General features: G+C 42.8%; 2 protein-coding genes across 9 annotated transcripts in view; one reads left to right on the top strand and one right to left on the bottom strand.

The window, feature by feature from the left end:
• Positions 1–19,395, bottom strand: part of SDCCAG8 (SHH signaling and ciliogenesis regulator SDCCAG8) — a 237,851-nt gene that overhangs the window by 165,756 nt on the left and 52,700 nt on the right. For all 6 annotated transcript variants that reach the window (XR_010751137.1, XM_066382023.1, XM_066382006.1 and 3 more), the window contains 2 exons: positions 6,092–6,244; positions 236–370 (listed from right to left, as the gene is read on the bottom strand). Coding sequence is in view for 5 of the 6 variants with exons in the window: in XM_066382023.1 (XP_066238120.1) it covers positions 236–370; positions 6,092–6,244 (288 nt within the window). In the remaining variant the exon portion in view is untranslated. The remainder of the gene's footprint in view (positions 1–235; positions 371–6,091; positions 6,245–19,395) is intronic.
• Positions 2,756–19,395, top strand: part of CEP170 (centrosomal protein 170) — a 182,641-nt gene continuing 166,001 nt past the window's right edge. For 2 of the 3 annotated variants that reach the window (XM_066381891.1, XM_066381905.1), the window contains exon 1: positions 2,770–2,838. The gene's annotated coding sequence lies outside the window, so the exon portion shown is untranslated. Of the gene's footprint in view, positions 2,839–19,395 lie in introns of all 3 variants that reach the window. The other variant, XM_066381919.1, reaches the window with a different exon arrangement.

Below are 19,395 nucleotides of genomic sequence, written 5' to 3' on the forward strand. Positions count from 1 at the left end.
GAACTCTTAAGCTCTCTGAGATTACGTGTCTAATTCATCTTTGTATTTGAGCACCCAGCAATGAACCTGACAGTAAGTACTGTAAACATTTGCTGAATGACAATTAGGTAGACCTCTATTAACTTGAAATAACAAGACTTTCCTGTTCCAAACTTCTTTCTGAGCTTTGTATGTTAGGGAAAATGTCGCAAAGAAGAAATTTAAGTAATTATTAAACTAAACTCTTTCTTTGCACCTTTGTGACCTCCATTTCCTGGGAAGCAAGCTGGTTCTTAATTTCTTCTAGGTGATTAGTAGCTGCAACCTTCTCTCTTGTAACCTTTTCAGTCTGGGCCTCCAGTTGGGCAATATTCTGAGACAGAGCCAACACCTGTAAAAGGAAATAAAAGTCCTAAATGATAGTGTCATCTGACAAACTAAATATTAAAAATATGATGAATACATGGCCTCAGCCACTGAGCTCTCTGTCAGTCACTTCTCTCTGGATTCGGCATAACCATTTCTTTACCTCTTCAACTCATCTATCCCCCATGACTTCAATATGTACTTGCCTGATCTCTTCCCTCGTTTTGGAAAACATAAAACATCATGATAAAATCAAAGTTTTGGTTGAAACTCTAAGGTGACAGATATCAGACACCTATGTAAGTTATGGAAGAAATTGACATGCATGAAAACATTTCATAGAAAGTATCAAGTTTTCAGACAACTTTTAAAGCCTCTCCCATACAGAGGTCATACAAGGATTGATTGGGAGAGCTGGAGAGGCCGGCATCATCAGAGAGTGCTACTGGTGGTCCATGAACCCCTGTCCCTCCCTCAACACCACTACAGTGGAGGCTCTCAGCATCTTCCCTGCCTACCATTGCCTAGCTCTCCCTATTCCTCCTGTAGGATCTCTCTCCTCCAGGAAGAATTCCTTGACCCCCAGCTCCAATCACAAAGTAGAAGACCCTCTTATACTGAGGGTTGCTGTTCAGTAATGTGCACTGTGTCATCAGGCCTGTTTGCAGCTGGCCTCCATTCTCATCGGTTACTGGTCTGGCTGTCCTGGTGGTTTACTGCTTTGACAATCACTCTGGGGTCTGGCATGTGCTCCCACAACCACCTCTGGATACCTCTGTCACACCCCAACTTCTATATACCTCTGTCACACCCCAACCTCTGTATACTTGTCACACCCCAACATCTGCATACCTCTGTCACACCCCAACTTCTGCATACCTGTCACACCTCAACCTCTGGATACCTGTCACACTTCAACCTCTGGATACCTGTCACACCCCAACCTTTGGATACCTCTTGTCACACCTCGACCTCTGCATACCTGTCACACCCCAACCTCTGGATACCTCTGTCACACCCCGACCTCTGGATACCTCTGTCACACCCCAACCTCTGGATACCTCTGTCACACCCCAACCTCTGCATCGCTGTCACACCCTGACCTCTGCATACCTGTCATACCACAACCTCTGCATTCCTGTCACACCCCGACCTCTGCATACCTGTCACACCCCAACCTCTGGATACCTCTGTCACACCCCAACCTCTGCATACCTCTAGCAGCACTTGTAATATTGCTTTTTATTGTCTGTTTCCTCATTAGAATATCTATGTTCTTCAAGTACATGTGTGTCAAAAGGCACCAAATATTTCATAAGTAAAGTAATAATTAGAATAAATGGCTTCTCTGAGGAACTATGGACAGCAGTTTCTCAGTTTTTCTTCTGTGTTAGAAATATTTCGTTGGTCTTAGAATTATCCTTTATAGTTTTGTTGTTTGCAATTACATTTTATTGTCCTGTAGTAAGTAACATATGTTTTAGGCTCTTTATTTTTTATTTGTATTAGTAGTGTTAAGATGAAGAAGAAATGCTACACCAGAGCAAACATACAGGGATATCTATCAGTTTTTAAACTGGTAAAACAAGGACTGATAATAAATTTGAAATAATAGCATACGAATTTTACCATTGTACACTCTTATGGATGTAAATTCAGTTTTACAACAAAAATTAATAACTAAAATTTTGTGATAAAAATCAAGATAGCCTTTACAATAAATAACCAAAGTTGACACACAGGAAAATAATGAACCCTATAGCTGGTTCCTAATTTAGACCGTAGATGTATTAACTTTGTGGAGAATTGTCTATTTGACTAACAGTTGTTTAATGTCCTTATCATCAAAAGATGAGCTACAAATCTAACTTGTATACAAAATTACTTTTAATAATACCAAGCTACAAATCATCCTTATGCACATTAAACTCTTAGCCTGAAATTAAAGATCAAAAGAAGTTAAATGTAATAAATAAAAAATATTAATTCAATTTCCTTAATATAAAAATTCAAGTTCATGAATATCCATAATATGACTGTATAATTATAACTTTTTTGGGACCATAGAGCAGCAACAAACTTTAATTAACTGGCTATTAAAAATCATATATTACTTATGTGGAGATATAGCTTATGGTAAATTTATTAACATTGTGTGGTTTTTGAAGTAACTGTTAGACATATTAGAAGAGCTGCTCATTGTAAATAGTGAGTCAGTTTCTATTCTAAGGCAGGTGACAAATCACACTCCTTCCATACAACTCCCTCCCTCTGCCACCCGTCACTTCTTTTGTCTGCCCATTACCTGTCTGCTCTCTCCTGTCACCCACTTCCCGAAGCCTCGCCTTCTGTTGTCACACCTTCTTTTCCCCCACGCCCACCATCTGGAAGTCAACATTACTCTGCAGGAGCTTCTCCATTCACATCTGTTGCCGAGACAGAAGCAACAGGGACAGCTGCAACACTGCTGGGTGTCCAGGGCGCTAACATCAGGTAAGTCCTTTAAACTTTGACAGGGGCAAGCAAGAGACAAGGACGCCCAGGTTGGGAGAGCTTGACAGAAATTTCTCCACGAGAGCAGCCCCTGGTGTCCTGAACATGGGCTAAAGTGGTACTCCCTACACAAGAGGCACAAGAATGAAGGATTCTAGAAAAGGGTGATTATCCAGGGAACCAACCAAGAAAATGCATGGGCCATAGAGGGTGCTCAATAAACATCTGATGAATGAATGAATGAACAAACAAAGCCGACAGGCTCAGTGCAACCAGGGACCATAACTGAAGACAACAAACACACAGCCAAGTCCCTTTCGGGGCAGAATGATTCAAAACCTGTCCAGATGGATGGCATCTGCTCACCTAGAGCTTCCCGCATAAATAAAATATTTAAAAAGAGAAAGAAGAAGAAAGAAAATAATAAAAAGAGACAGAGAAAATCTAAGTCTTGCAAGCAAGCATTCTAGCAAAGCAAGGCTGCTTGCTCCAGCACTACCTACAGAGCAGTTCCAACATGATGATGGATCAGTGGGTCTCCCATCCCATTACCTTCCTAGGCCCGGCAGTATGATATACATTCTCTCTGGATTCCCCTTGGAGAAGGGATTATATTGGATTAGTTTTCAATTGAAAAAATGAGACTCAGTAAATTAAGTCATTTGCCCAAGTTCATTGAAGCTAATAAATAAAAAGTCAAGCTGGGCTTTATATTCAAATCTGTCTGTTCTTACTCACATGAAGACCCAAGAAATCTATCTAATAAGACTATTTCTGTCTTTCTCTGGAGTAAGATTGATAATAGGCACAAGCTAAGATTTATTAAATGTCCACTTGAAGTCAGGTATTATATCAGGTACTTTTAAAACATTATCTTATTTAATCCAATCAATTTCTTGAGTAGGCCAACTCCATTATTCATGCTCCTGTAATTTGGAGAGGCTTGATTAATTCTTCAGGGTCACAGAAATGTCAGTTTAGATTCAACCCTAAAGCCTCTTAAACCAAAGCCACTTTCTGCCCTTTTCTGGCGACAGCATGCACCTCAATGCCGGGACCTCTCTTGGCTCTTCATGCACACACCTGTACTGAGGACAGGGCCTTGAGATCAAATGACAGCCAGACTCACTGGGGGCAAAACCAATGACACAGATTCAGAAATACATTGTATTTCTGAATACCCTTTGATTACGAAATACTTGTCAGTCTAAAAAAGAGGCTTAGTTACCTCTGAGAGCGCCTGGAATGCTGCCTCCTTTTGTTCTCCTTATCAGGAATTCTCAGCAAGGCGAAAGTTTGCACTTGCTGAGGAAATAAAAATGTCCTAGGTGTGCCTGACCAGGTGGTGATGCAGTGGATAGAGCATTGGAGTGGGACGCAGAGGACCCAGGTTCGAAACCTCAAGGTCACTGGCTTGAGCACGGGTTTGCCAGCTTGAGTGCAGGATCGCTGGCTTGAGCGTGGGACCATAGACATGACCCCATGTCATGAGCCCAAAGGTGGGTGGCTTGAAGCCCAAGGTTGCTGGCTTGAGCCCAAGGTCACTGAGACATATAGTAAATCAGGGGTGCCAAGCAATTCAATAAGAACTTGCAATAAACTGAGTTATGAGAGCCCATAGGAGAGGCTCCTGATCCATCTCTGGGAGGCTGTGAGAGGAGGTGGCACCAAAAAGAACTCTGAAGAGTCAATCAGAGAGGGCAGAGGAAGATTCTTCTGGGAAGGGGGAAAAGCACAAGCAAAATCCTGAAATAAAAAGTCACATGCAGATTGGCACGTGCACGTGTTTGAGAAAGTATAAGTAGATGAGGATGGTGGCGATGCAAGAAAAGTGAAGGGACCTGAGACTGGAGACTCAGAGAGGGAAAGAGAAATGTAGAACCTTTAGGCTATGCTCTAGGACCTTAAATTTTAGCCAAGGGGTTGAGGGAGACATAGAAGACTTTTTAAGCAAGAAGGCACAAGACTGGCATATTGAGGTGTTTAGTTTTGGGAAGATCATCCTGGTGCAGTGTAAAGAACAGTAGGGGAGAGTGTTGGGAAAACAGCTGTGTTAGGCTTGCTCGCTGGCTGCAAGCACTTTGCCTGATTAGTGCGTGAGCATGAGGCCGCACCATGTGTGTATAGCCTATGTAAGGCTGCGGGTGCTTGCCCTCGGGTGGATGGAGGCTTGCAGATGGTGGGATGGCAGCTTGTGGACTGCCTGCCTGCCACTGTGATGGGTCGTTTTTGCTGTTCGTCCACCTGCTGCTTGAGAAGTGGTTTCCCCTGCCTGTTTCCTCGTCCACCATTCCAAGACTTTATTAAACGGTATGGCCTTACCACTTTCCGGCTCCGCAGAAAGATCATTTCTTTAAACAGGTGAAAGAAATTTGAGCATTAATTCCTGATGGGAAGGAAGATGCTGCAGTGAAGGAAATGTTAAATGTTCAGTAGAGGAGGGACTGAGAGTGAGGGCCCTGAGGTGGTGGAAGAGAACGGACACAGAGGAAGGGGGATGTGTTAGGATGAAGCCTCTCCGGTTCCAACAGGGTTGGGATGCGGGTGACATTTTACTGTAAGGCACAGGTGAGGGGAAGATAAATAGTTGAGGTGGTTACCACCTACTGGCTTCAATTTTCTTTGTTAGGGACGCAAGGCTTTATGCTGAGAATGAGGGAAGAGGGGATAATAGAGAATTTGAGGAAAATCAAGGCGATTTGAAATAGCCCTTGAAAAGGGCCCCAAGGGGCCATCACACCCCAGTTGGACCACTGTAATCGCCTCCCCTACTCTCTACACATTATTCGGGCTCTCCCTCTAATCTGTTGACAAAATGACTTTTCTCAATAATAAATGGCATCATGACATGGCCTATTTGAAAGCCATCAATGGTTCCATCCATCACTTGTTGGATAAAATCTGAAGTCCGTCACACGGGTATTAAGGCCATTCATGACTTGGTCCCTCCACACCTGTCCAGACTCTCCTCCCACACTGTCCCTCAGTGCCCGTGCTTTGGTCATCTGGGCCTTCAACTTGAGTATTGGAATCAAATGGGATTTATTCCATTTGCATAGGTCAGAGACTATAACTTACTGAGAAAGACACGAAAAACAGATAGTTTATGAGCTTAAAGTTATAAGAAGTCTGAGTTCTTATTAGACTTTGAAATGTTGAGTTCACTCAAGAATTACAGCCTACAGAACCAACAGTGACATTGCCACATGCACTGCATCCACCCGTGTGGACAGCAAACTGAGTCCCTACGTACCTTGGATCCCATGGCCTCCCTTTCCTTTGTCTGTTCTCTCCTCAGCATCTCCCTCTCCAAGGCCCTTTTCTTTTGCTGAGATGCAAGTTCTTTTTCCAGTCGCTCTGCCTGCCTCTCCAGTTCACTCTTCAGCTGCTCGCACTGGAGTAAAGCCTGCCAGAAGCAAACAGTGAAAGGGGAGGTTAGCCTTTAGGAAAACAAGGAGGAAATGAGACACTCCATTTGGTTTTTATTTAAAACACTTTAATCCCACTATGGAGTCAATTAGAAAATTTTTATATTGGTTGATAATACCACTTAACTGGTATAACAGTATTCAAACGTTATATTTATTCACATATTTCAATTTTCATAACTAAGATTACATTTTTTTATTAACTAACAAAAGTTGGGTAATAGGCTTTGAGCAGGGCCACTGAGGAGTGAGGGTTTTGAAAAAGGAGATGGGGAAAATAAAGTGTTCTCGTATTTTCAATTATATGTCATGTTGACACTACATGAAATACGAAAGTATGCAATTTAACTGATTTTTTATTTGTTCATGGTTAAAGTTATTTGAATACTTTAAATGATAAACAGTTGAAAATATTTGAAATGAGATGTTAAGTTTATCACTCCATACAAGCATGGTTTTAAACATTATATAATAAGCAAGTATCTTTAACTATAAGATAAAATTTAGCTCTCTCCCCTTATGCATATTACTACCGTAAAAATTAGATAGTAATCAAAAGTTAAGATAAGGACTCAAAACAGCATTTACTACTTCGTTTTGTACAATGAGAATGGTCATCTTCCATTTCTAGTAATTTAAAAACCCATAACTGTCCATTAGGCTTTATTTCCTACTCTGCAAATTTAGTAGTAAAAATTCTATAACTTCTTCTTGGATATATACATAACGTGTATATATAATACCCAATAATAAACTATGAGTTCAAAATCCCAATTTAAAAAAATCCCATTAAGATTAGGTTGCTTTACATAGAAAATCTGAGTCATTCTAAGATGTCTTAGTTTTCTTCCAGTGGCTGGTGTTTATAATCTCTACCTCACCCATCCACTCTTTTTCCCACAGAAAGAAACCCAAGTGTTATGACTCTTGTATTGCGTGATGGTAAATTTCACAATCACAGTTGCTGGTCATGGAGGCAGAAATGGTCTCAGTAAGCAGTGAGAGGAAGTTTTATGCATAGCTTTGCTTCCCTCTGGTGAAAGCGATAATAAATACCGACAGTGATGATGTAGCCTAAGTGAACCTTCTCTCCTCATCTGCAAGGTATTAAACCACAATTTCTTTCCAACTCTCCTACAAAGTTTCTGCACTCCTAAATACAGTATGAGGTTAAAATTCAATTGTCTCACAACAGGGTAGTAAGGGTGAAGGAGGGTATGGGGCATAAATGCTGATGGACAAAGACATGAATTGGGGTGTGAACACACAATACAGTGCATAGAGATGTGTTGTAGAATTGGGTACCTAAAACTTGTGTAGTTATGCTAACCACTGTCACCCTAATAAATTCAATTAAAAAATAATGATCCTCATAAAAATAATAAAATTAACTAAAATAATCTTAGATTAACTGATAAGTAAATAGTTACTAAAAAAATGATTCTTCTAGGGAACTAGTCCCAAATCCAATCATAGTTGAGAATGCTTTGAACAGAAAATTTTAAATTAGATTTTAAGAGAACTGAAAACGCATAATTTTTCTACAATTTAAGCCCCTGCAGCTTGTATTGTATAATGAATTAGAGGTCTTTGTGCTTCAGAATAAGATCACACTTTTGAAAAAGTTTTATCTGAACCTAATAAAAAAGTTCATAACTTCTGCTAATATAATGAATACTATTGGAATGAAAGAATAAAATTACTATTGAATATAAACCAATATATCCAATCAGAAGGTTTTTAACTGAATGAAAACTCAAGAGTCAACATTTTTGAGTCTCTCTTACAATGAACATCACGTATAAGAAAGATTTGGTTCTACTACATAAAAATTTATAAACTATTTCCATTAAAGTTTTTTCTTTTTTTTTGTATTTTTCTGAAGCTGGAAACGGGGAGAGACAGTCAGACAGACTGCGCCCGACCGGGATCCACCCGGCATGCCCACCAGGGGGCGACGCTCTGCCCACCAGGGGGCGATGCTCTGCCCCTCTGGGGTGTCGCTCTGCTGCGACCAGAGCCACTCTAGCGCCTGGGGCAGAGGCCAAGGAGCCATCCCCAGCGCCCAGGCCATCTTTGCTCCAATGGAGCCTTGGCTGCGGGAGAGGAAGAGAGAGACAGAGAAGAAGGAGGGGGGGGGGGGCAAATGGGCACTTCTCCTATGTGCCCTGGCCGGAAATTGAACCCGGGTCCCCCCCGCACGCCAGGCTGACGCTCTACCGCTGAGCCAACCGGCCAGGGCTAAAGTTTTTTTCTTTTAATTCTAAGGTTTCCGCTCCTAGTTCCCAGAATCCCAGCTGATTCAGGATGCTTGATTATACTCCTCTAACCATTCAGTACAGACATAACTGAATTCTCAAAGGCTAGGTCGTAAACAGTCAATTACGATTAACTGACAAATCTTCATAGGTGACCAAGTTAACTTCACGCCTACAGCTACCGTTTCTCCCAGTACTTGCTGAAGTGGTGGCTTGTCCCTTTCCCTGAGCACAACCCCTGCACATGACAGAAATGGGTGTAGGTCTTGAGGAGCTCAGAAATTATGTTTTCCCCCCACCCAGTAGACTCAATCCTCACGGGACCTTTTCTCTTCTGGGAAATATCTTTATTTGTGGTCATCCTATGTGGTCATTCTTGATATGCCCAGTCCTGCCTTATTAAACCAGAGTATGCATTACTAGCACTTAATGGGGTCCAAACATTTCCTAAAAGAGACTAATGTCTAGTCAACTAAATTTTTAAAATAGGGAACCTATTTTAGAATATAAAAAATTCCTTCCCAACTACCAGGGTTACACTCCTACTAACCCTTGTGAGAGAATTCATAATTAAAGAATTAAAGATCTTATGAGAAATACATTTTCTCACACTTATAAATGTAAACTTTAAAACATGAAAACGTTTTTATCTTTACAAAATAAAGCCCACAAAATAAAAATGACTACCAACATGTTTTAAGCATTTAACTTGTGAATAGCATAAAACTATTGATATTTGATTTATAAACTTTCACTTACCAGAAACCTATCAGCCCATCTTACCCCTATCTCCCATTTTTAAGATAGCCATAGTCTGTTTAGTGCACATATCAAGAAGCATTATTTTCTATGCCTATGAGTGCAATCAAGTACTCAATGCTTTTCTGATTTTTAATATAATTCTTGCCTTTCTGACTCTGCTATATTGTCCAGGAACAATAATTTGGATTCTTGAAATGGAGAATAAAAGGCTTGGAGGCATTTGTTCAATCTACTGGGCTGGTATTTTTGGAAAAGCAATCTTCCTTTGAAAGGTTGTCTCCTTTATATATGTTAATGACAACTTCATGCCCAAGCCAACAATTTCTCTTTGAATAGAAGCAAGCAGGTCAATGGCACGATTAATAACCTTTGCATCTTGTAGCTTTAGCAAAGTATCATTGAAAACCGTTTACTTTTTCACCCTCATTTATGCCCAGGTTAATTTTTTTCTTCTTTTAAGATTATCTTCTTCTTAATGACTTACAACTTTCAAAGAACTACTAAAACATTTATTGAGCACTTACTATGTGCCAGATACATTGCTAAATAGCTTATATGGATTAATTTATTTAACTTCCTCACTAAATTTTAAGTGGTTCTTATCATTCATATGAAGAAACTTGGGCTTCAAGACATTAAGAAACTTGTTCAAGATCAAAAACCTAGAAAGTGGCAGAGTAGAAATCTGAACCAAAGTAGTTCTACAATAGAATCTATAGGTATGGAATTATAATTTTTCTCATTTATAAGTTTATTATCTTATAAATTTCTCAGGGGTTTTTACTGCCACTACTAATATAAATATATAATAGAAAATAATTCCTTCTACTTACTTGCATGCAATATATAAAATCAAACACTAGGTGGCACCAAATATCAAGGAACTAGAAGAAAGTAATCATTCCCTAGGTCACTAATACAGTAGTTGGTTTTAAAATTAAACATGCATGTTTTCTCAGCTTTTGCTCTCACAATGCAAATATGTTTGAACATATCTTATAGATAAAACCAGAAGACTTGCCCTGCATTTTATAAACTGCTTAGAAATCAACCCTTGCATTATTACTAATTCAGTAATACTATAGATTCACAAGCACATCTCTAGTTCTTAACCATACAACTTTTAAAACCATTAACTACAAAAATCCATGTTCATATTTAAAGGTAATACCTGATTTTAATTCAATTCAAGTTATTGTACAATTTTCCCTTAAAAAATGGCCAAGTAAGGAATAGAATGATAGATGTCACATATCTTCCTTTTAAGGTCTTTTGGTCGATAGAGCTATGTAAACAGCTACCAAAATTATACACCACATTACTAGGAACAGAGAGCAGGAAGAGGGTAGTTCAGACAGCAAGGGGCTGGGGAATACGATGCTTGTGTTGCTCCTCACAGGTCTGAATAGGTATTTCACAGAGGCGTACAGTGCAGAAAAGCAGAGCAAGAACAAATTCGTGGACATAGTCATTTGTGAATCAAATTCTGGAAACAGCACAGGCCATAGGAAAGAGAGAGTGTCACGAAAACAAGGACAGACGAGTCAGAGTGGAGCCTGATGTTGGCACATCTGGAAGGTCATGCTAAGGAATCTGTCTTACATTCTCCTGCAAAAAGGGAGGTCCTGAACAGGAGACTTTCACTTCAGGAGGACTCCGGCATCGCCGGGAAAGGTGCACTGGAATTGGAAGAGACCCGAGGGAGGCAGATGGAGAAGGCTCTTGTGATGGTCTGCATGTGTTGCATAAGCATATGCGAAGACCGGCATGAAGCAGGGCAGAGGTACAGGAATGGGAGGGTGGGCACAGCTCAGCAAGGGACTCTGATGAGAGAGTGAGTGTTGGGCATATGAGTTTTTAAAATTTGTATACGGTATTTTGAGTTCGCTCACTTTTAGTGTTAAAAAATGGCACTGGGCAGCTCCAGGTATGTGATCAGTGAAATTGCAAATTACCTTCCTGCTTGAGAAGGGCCATTGTCTTGCTAATGTTTGCTGGAGGAGAGGTTTTTGCACCAGAAAATTTTAGAAGGAGAAGGAAGCCATGTTTGCAGAGTTTGTGCAGAAAGAAGGAAGAAGATATGCAAATGGGGAACCAGAGCTGAAGAGCTTTTGTGAGCTCTGCTGAGACTGGTGAGGCCTTTGATTCTAGGAGAAACCAGAGAATGTGTCAGTGGCTTTGGGAGCCCTGAGTGAAAGGGAAGTGCTTTTTCCCTGTGTGTTGCTCGTTGCCTGGTGTGAGACTTGAATAAAGGATGGCCCACCATTTTTTTTTTTTTTTTTTTGTATTTTTCTGAAGCTGGAAACGGGGAGAGACAGTCAGACAGACTCCTGCATGCGCCCAACCGGGATCCACCCAGCACGCCTACCAGGGGCGACGCTCTGCCCACCAGGGAGCGATGCTCTGCCCCTCTGGGGCATTGCTCGGCCGCGACCAGAGCCACTCTAGCGCCTGGGGCAGAGGCCAAGGAGCCATCCCCAGCGCCCGGGCCATCTTTGCTCCAATGGAGCCTTGGCTGCGGGAGGGGAAGAGAGAGACAGAGAGTAAGGAGGGGGGGGGTGGAGAAGCAAATGGGCGCTTCTCCTATGTGCCCTGGCCGGGAATCGAACCCGGGTCCCCCCGCACGCCAGGCCGACGCTCTACCGCTGAGCCAACCCGCCAGGGCCCCCATTTTTTTTGGCTACACTAGGGGTCTCAAACTTGCGGCCCATGGGCTGCATGAGGCCCGCCGATCAATTTTGTGCGGCCCGCAGACTAATCCACGAAGTTCAAAATATTTTGGATAAAATTAAGTAAGCCTAGGGGCCTACTTGTATTTTTCATTTCTCTAGCATCCTAGCTAGATAGTAAACTGTATTATTCGTCTTACTTTTATGGTGCTTTCCCGTGGATGCCCCGCCCAAAGCCTGGCGATAGCGGATAGCCTATTTATAGCTTTGCTCTGGAATGAGACAAAGCAAAGCTAGCTATGCCTGAAAGCAGCTGCTGCAGCTGAGTGCGGTTTGTTGCCATAAATGGCCTGGTCTATTTTTCTTTGGTCCCGTCCACCTCGTGTTTAATAATGTCGTCGTGGTGTTCTAAAAAGCGAAAGATTGCGGATGAAAAACGACTGTTTCAGGATAAGTGGGAAAATTTATATTTTGTTACGCAAGTAGGCGACAAAATCAACTGTCTGATTTGTCTGCAATGCATCTCTGTGCCCAAGGAGTACAACGTGCGTAGACATTATGACACGCTGCATGGACAACAGTTTGCTGCACTGACTGGCACAATTCGCGAGGAAAAAGTCCGTCACTTGAAGGCATCGTTCGCCAACCAAAGAAATTTTTTTAAACGTGTTAACACAGCAAGCGAAGATTCTGTGAAGGCAAGCTTTGTTGTTAGCGAGATGATAGCAAAGGCGTCACGACCATTCACTGAAGGCCAGTTTGTAAAAGAATGTATGATAAAGGCATGTGAAATTATTTGTCCCGAGAAAAAGATGCTCTTCGAAGGTATAAGTTTGTCTGCAAACACAGTTGCCAGCAGGAACACGGAGTCAGCCGATGATGTACAACAGCAACTGATTGCAGCTGCGAAGAATTTTGAAGCGTATTCCATTGCACTGGACGAGTCCACTGGTGTAACAGATACCGTGTATTGTGCCATATTCATCCGAGGGGTCAATGCAAATTTCAATGTCTTTGAAGAGTTATTGGACATGCTACGGATGACAGGAACGACAAACAGTCAGGATATTTTTCAAGAACTGGAAGCTTGTATTGACAGATGTGGACTACCATGGGACAAACTCGTTTCAGTGGCCACAGATGGTGCTCCAGCAATGTGTTCACAGAAGGCTGGTGTTGTCAAATTGTTGAAGGACAAACGGAATCGGCTCAGTTTGAGCGGACCTTTTGCAGCCATACACTGCATTTTGCACCAGGAAGCACTCTGTGCCAAAAATATACAACTGAAGGAAGTCATGGATGTTGTTGTGAAGACAGTAAACTTCATACGTGCAAGGGGTCTCAACCACAGGCAGTTTGTGTCATTTCTAGCCGATTTAGAGGCGGAGTACGGAGAGTTGCTGTATCATACTAAAGTCAGATGGTTGAGTCGTGGCAAAGTGCTGCAGAAATTTTTTGCTCTGAGGCAGGAAATAGCATTGTTCATGGCAATGAAAGACAGAGACGTTCCTGAGCTGTGTGAGCCAACATTTCTATCGGATCTAGCTTTTCTGACAGATGTCACACAACACCTCAATGCACTGAATTCAGAACTGCAGGCTCAAAGCAGTTGATTACTGTGATGTTTGACCGCATCAAGTCGTTCAGATGCAAGCTCACCTTGTGGGCAAGCCAGCTGACAGGTGGCAACATGGCTCATTTCTCTGCTCTAAAGTCGTTAGGTGCGGTCGATTTACAACGCCTGAAAGACTATGCAGATATGTTGACCAGATTACGAGATGATTTTGAACATCGCTTTTAGGAAATCACGGCTCTGGAACCGCATTTTGCACTTTTTGCCACTCCATTCGCAGTTGATGTGCAGAGCGTTCCAGAGGAAGTCCAGATGGAACTACTGGACTTGCAGTGTGACACTATTCTGAAACAGAAGTACGCTGATGTTGGCGTTCCAGATTTCTACAAGTCCGTTCCGAGAGAAAATTTTCCAATATTAGTCTGCAAAGCTGCTAGAATTCTGGCGATGTTTGGCAGTACATACGTTTGTGAACAATTCTTCTCTACAATGAAGATCAACAAAACAGCATTGTGATAGAGACTGACTGACGAACATCTGAAAGCAACTTTGCGACTTGCGACTACACACAACTTCAGTCCTAACTTCGACGGTCTGGTGTCTGCCAAACGCACTCAGCTGAGTGGACAGAAACCTTCTTAAGGGCTTAGCTTAGTTAACAGCAGTTGTGATGCGAACTACAGTTTCTGGTCGTTTTGTGACACTGAGTAAACTGCATGTACGATTGTGCTTGTTGTACTGATTTTTTTTTGTTTTCAACTGCAGTGAGAAAAGTGTTGCATAATAGTTGCCTTTTGTAGACCTAGTGCGGCCCACCGAATGGCTGTGATCTTGCTCTGCGGCTCACATGCTGAGTTGAGTTTGAGACCCCTGGGCTACACTGTTTCTTTACCGTCTGTCCAAATCTAATGGGAACCTGCTGCATGTGCCTGGCCATGACGGCGGCAACTGCTGGCTTTGCAGAGAGCCCTCGGTAATGAGATGTCAAGAGTGAGGGATGAGGAAAAGCCAAGGTATTGTAAAGGATGTGAGCCGGGGCTGTTGGTAAAATAGGCAATACAGAACATGGTACCTTAAAAGTCAGGTGTGGGACATCTATCACTGTATTCCTCACTTGGCTATTTCTGTAAAAATAGCACAAAAAATGAAGGAACGGGAGTGGTAGACAAGAAGGTGGAGAGAATTCATAATCTGGTTGTATAGAGTTCTAAATGCTAGGGATTAGAATCCATGTAAAGAGGTCTAGCAGCAGCAAGGACTGGAGGTCTGGGACTCAGGAGACCTATTAGAACTAAAGAACTAAAGGCACCGGGGGGGGGGGGGGTGTTCAAAGGACAGTGATAGTTTGGCCCCAGAAATTCAGGCAACATGGAGAAAGACCCTCTGAGAAAGTCTGCATCGAAGGCTTGGGGAACACAATTTAAAAGAGACTAAGAGAAGTAGACAAGAGCAATAGAAAGAGGACCCACAAGAGTAAAACAGCAGCTAAATCAAGGGAAAGAAAGGCTATGTTATGAATGGACAGTGAAGGGCTTCCAAAACTGCAGAGCTGAGTCAAATGAGAAGTGAGATGAGGTCACTGGGCGTGGGAATCAGGAAATGACTGGTGACCATCGAGTGAGCAATTCAGCAACAGATCAGACTACAGTGTTGAGAGCCTGACCCCCACGTGCATTGGAAGGTCTACCAGTGACATTTCTGTGAGCAGAAAATGGATTAAGTGGAAGGTGCTCAAGAAAAGGCTGCTCTTTGTTGGGTTAAAACCAGAATAACAGATGTAGATAGCTGGGGGAGACAGGAAGAGGGAAGGATGAAAGATAAAGAAACGTGTGATGGTAAACAGCTCAGGGTCCCTGAAACCCTACAAGGAGCAGATATTAAGAACTTAGGGGGCCCTGGCCGGTTGGCTCAGCGGTAGAGCGTCGGCCTAGCGTGCGGAGGACCCGGGTTCGATTCCCGGCCAGGGCACATAGGAGAAGCGTCCATTTGCTTCTCCACCCCTCCGCCGCGCCTTCCTCTCTGTCTCTCTCTTCCCCTCCCGCAGCCACGGCTCCATTGGAGCAAAGATGGCCCGGGCGCTGGGGATGGCTCTGTGGCCTCTGCCCCAGGCGCTAGAGTGGCTCTGGTCGCAACATGGCGACGCCCAGGATGGGCAGAGCATCGCCCCCTGGTGGGCAGAGCGTCGCCCCCTGGTAGGCGTGCCGGGTGGATCCCGGTCGGGCGCATGCGGGAGTCTGTCTGACTGTCTCTCCCTGTTTCCAGCTTTAGAAAAATGCAAAAAAAAAAAAAAAAAAAAAAAGAACTTAGGGGAAGAGCTTCCATCTTGGGCAACAATAGAGCCAGCTGAGCAAGGAAAAATGAGAAGGCACTGAAGAGGCACTTGTGATCCCAGCAAAGTGACTCATCTTCTGAGAATGGGGGGCTAAGGGTATGGTTGAGAAATGAAGAACATGAAATTTCTCTCTAAAGTAGTTAGGTATTCAAAAGAAAAATAAAGAATTGCTCAACAGAACTTAATACCACTGGAGGTGACCAGTATTACCCTCCTGTGGAATTGGCTCAGTGGCTTTCCTCTGCAGTGCTTGCACAGGCTCAAAGAGTGAAACAAACACAAATGTTATTGGGTGTCACTTTGACAGGAACTGGCAATGCAGGTAAAACAGAAAGATAAGAATAAAGGAATTCTGGTGCTAGAACGGATGGCAAGTCCCTTAGCGGGCATTTAATGAGTACCTATTAAGTGCTAAGCACTATGCACAATGCTAAGGGTTTAATGGCAAACAGATGGAGAGTTTCCTCCCTCTCAAAGATTTTAAAGCTTAATGAAGCATTCAGGCAAGGAAGCAAAAATGATTCATTTTGATAAATGCCATAATGAGGAGTGGTTCCTAACAAGGGGCAGTTTTGCACTCTGCCCCCAAGGGACATTTGACAATGTCTGAAGACAACTTTGGATGTCAGAACGTGGGGAATAGATGCTGCTAAACATCTTACAATGTGTAGGACATCCTCCAAAACAAAGAATTACGTAGGCCAAAATGTCAGTGCCAAGGTTGAGCAAACCCTGCTTTAAAGGTACATAAAAGTCACATCATGTCTAGACATGGGAAACAGAGATTTTTCTAGGGAGAGAAGTATGAAAGCTAAGATTTCAGGAGTGAAGAATTTGCATGGTAGATATAAATGCCCCAAACTGGCCAAGACATAATGTAATTAGGAATTAACAGTCACTGCCACCACCACTTATTGAGAAAAATAATTTGCGCCAGTTTCTACAAAATAACCTACATATGCATTTTAAAGTAGGGCTCCCATAACAATCCCATGAGTCAGACGTTTAGCAGACGAGGAAACAGTGAGGCACAGAGAATAACTTGCCCGAAGTCACACGCCTAGTGAAGAAAGGGGCTGGAGGTTGAAGCAAGGTCTGGCTAACTCTAATATGACCGTGTCCAACCTCTAAATCCACTGCCTTTCCAGCTGACAGTAGCTGAGTGTGCTGGAGAACAGGCTGTAAGAGAAGACTAACAGGAAGTGACCCTGGAGGGTTCAAAGGAAGCATGTAATGACAGACTTCAGAAACAGTGGAGGTGGTGGGAGCTTGCCAAAGGATTTTACACAGGAGAGTCACATAATCAAATCTGCCTTGAAGAAAGATCATTTCTGGCTGCATTGTCACAGGGTGATGAAAGGGCCATGAGGCTTGTGTAATTCACAAGTCCGGGGATTGCAACGGCCTAAGAAAGGTGGTGGGAAGGAAAGAATTCCAATAATTCAGAAACTAAGATGAGCGTTTGGTGATTGGCTGGAAGTCCGGCACAGGAGAGGATGACATCCAGATCACTGTCAGGGCATGTTAGTGGACAAAGGTGCTATTCAGTAAGCAGACAACCCATCAGACTGGCGGGAGTGAGTACAAGTTCCGTTTGGGACTGTGAAGTTCACATTTAAATGGAAAGTGAAGGTGACCAGCCTGGAGACAAGAGAGGAGGCTAGAAAACTAAGGGCAGGAATGAGGACTCGGAACAAATTGAACCGGGATGGGGAGCAAGTGGAAGGGCTCTGGCCAGAGAGCAGGTTCAAAATCTGAGGTCTCAGGGATGCCTCAGTTAATGTAGGAGTTATGGTAGAAAAGGGGCAAACAGAGTAAAGGAAGCTGAAGTGTGTGGGACTATGTTGGGACTAAGGTGTACATATATTAACAACACTGTTATTGAAACCTTCAAAGCTGATAAAAGGAGATATGATGGAGACTCTTGCAGAAAGAATATCAGTGCCCCTCCAAAGTTCATATGCTGACCGTTACCCTCCAATGTGATGATGTTAGGAGGTGGGGCCTTTGGGAGGTGACCAGGTCATGAGGGTGGAGCCCTCATGAATGGGACTAGTGCCCTTAGGAAATGGACCCAAGAAAGCACCCTCATGATGGCATTTATGAACCAGGAAGTGGTTCTCACCAGACACTGGACATGCCGTTGCCTTGACCTTGGACTTCCCAGCCTCCAGAACTATGAGAAATAAATGTTCACTGTTTAAGCCACCCAGCCTGTGGTATATTTTTATAGCAGTCTGGATGAACAAGGGGAAAAGGGTCAAATATTAAAGCTCTTAAAAAGTGTCAAAGATAGCATAATTATTCTATAAACCCGAGTAATAAAATGGATGCATTTCTTTTTTTAAAAGAAGTGTCAAAAAATAAAACAAAATTTAAAAAGTATCAAATAGTGTCATCTAGACTGAGAGTTGATATTGACTAGAGTTGGGGAAAAACAACAAAGACATTTGAAGAGGACTAGTGACAAAGCAGGTGGCAAAGAAATGGCAATTGGGAGTAAAGTGAGCACTAATTCTGCCATTGTCTCTGGGTGAGATGGAATGAGTGGTCGAGGGCCTTCTCTGGAGGCCCTATGGTTTATGTTATGATCAAGGGACAACAAGATGTCAGTAAAAATGAAGAAACTAGAAGGTGGAAGAAAACAGTCAAGAATGTGGTGGCCTGACCAGGCAGTGGCACAGTGTATAGAACGTCGAACTGGGACGCAGAGGACCCAGATTTGAAACCCCGATGTTGCCAGCTTGAGTGTGGGCTCATCTGGTTTGAGCAAAGCTCACCAGCTTGAGCCCAAGGTCGCTGACTTGAGCAAGGGGTTACTCAGTCAGCTGTAGCCCTAGGGTCAAGGCACACATGAGAAAGTAATCAATGAACAACTAAGGTGCCGCAACGAAGAATTGATGCTTCTCATCTCCTTTCCTGTCTGTCTGTCCCTGTCTGTCCCTCTCTCTGATTCTCTCTCTGTCTCTGTGGAAAAAAATAAGTTGCGGAGTTTGGTCAGAATTGAACATAAGTTTCAGAAGGCACAGGTGAATTAGTAGTAAAAACAGTGATGGTCAAATGGTCTGGGAAGGGTTGGGGACGACCTGGACAGAGACACAAATGGATTAGGCAATAACTAAGAAGAGGCTTACTATAAAATAGCCCAGCACTTTAGTGAAACACTGATGCTATCATAGGGCTTAGACCAGACTGTGATGATCAAAGAGCTGTCTGTACATACAGTAACCGCCAGCTACATGTGGCTAGTGAGCACATCGAGTGTGCTCAGCATGTCTGGGGAAAATACACACACAGCAAAGTGAACGGATTAAGGTGTGGTCCCCAAAGACAGCAATGAACCAATAGTAATCTCCTATCCAAAGTTTCTAGAATACTGCCTGATCACTATTGTCTTCATCATTATTATTAAACATGTTTGATTTTGTATACAGTGGATCCAGACCATAGCTGAGGATGCTATGAAATACACATATATTATTAACTGTGGCATAGCTGGAGGTTCTCAAAATTTCCCATGTATAGCAAAAAAACA

Source organism: Saccopteryx leptura, chromosome 1 (genome assembly GCF_036850995.1).
Source record: "Saccopteryx leptura isolate mSacLep1 chromosome 1, mSacLep1_pri_phased_curated, whole genome shotgun sequence".
Lineage (NCBI taxonomy): Eukaryota > Metazoa > Chordata > Mammalia > Chiroptera > Emballonuridae > Saccopteryx > Saccopteryx leptura.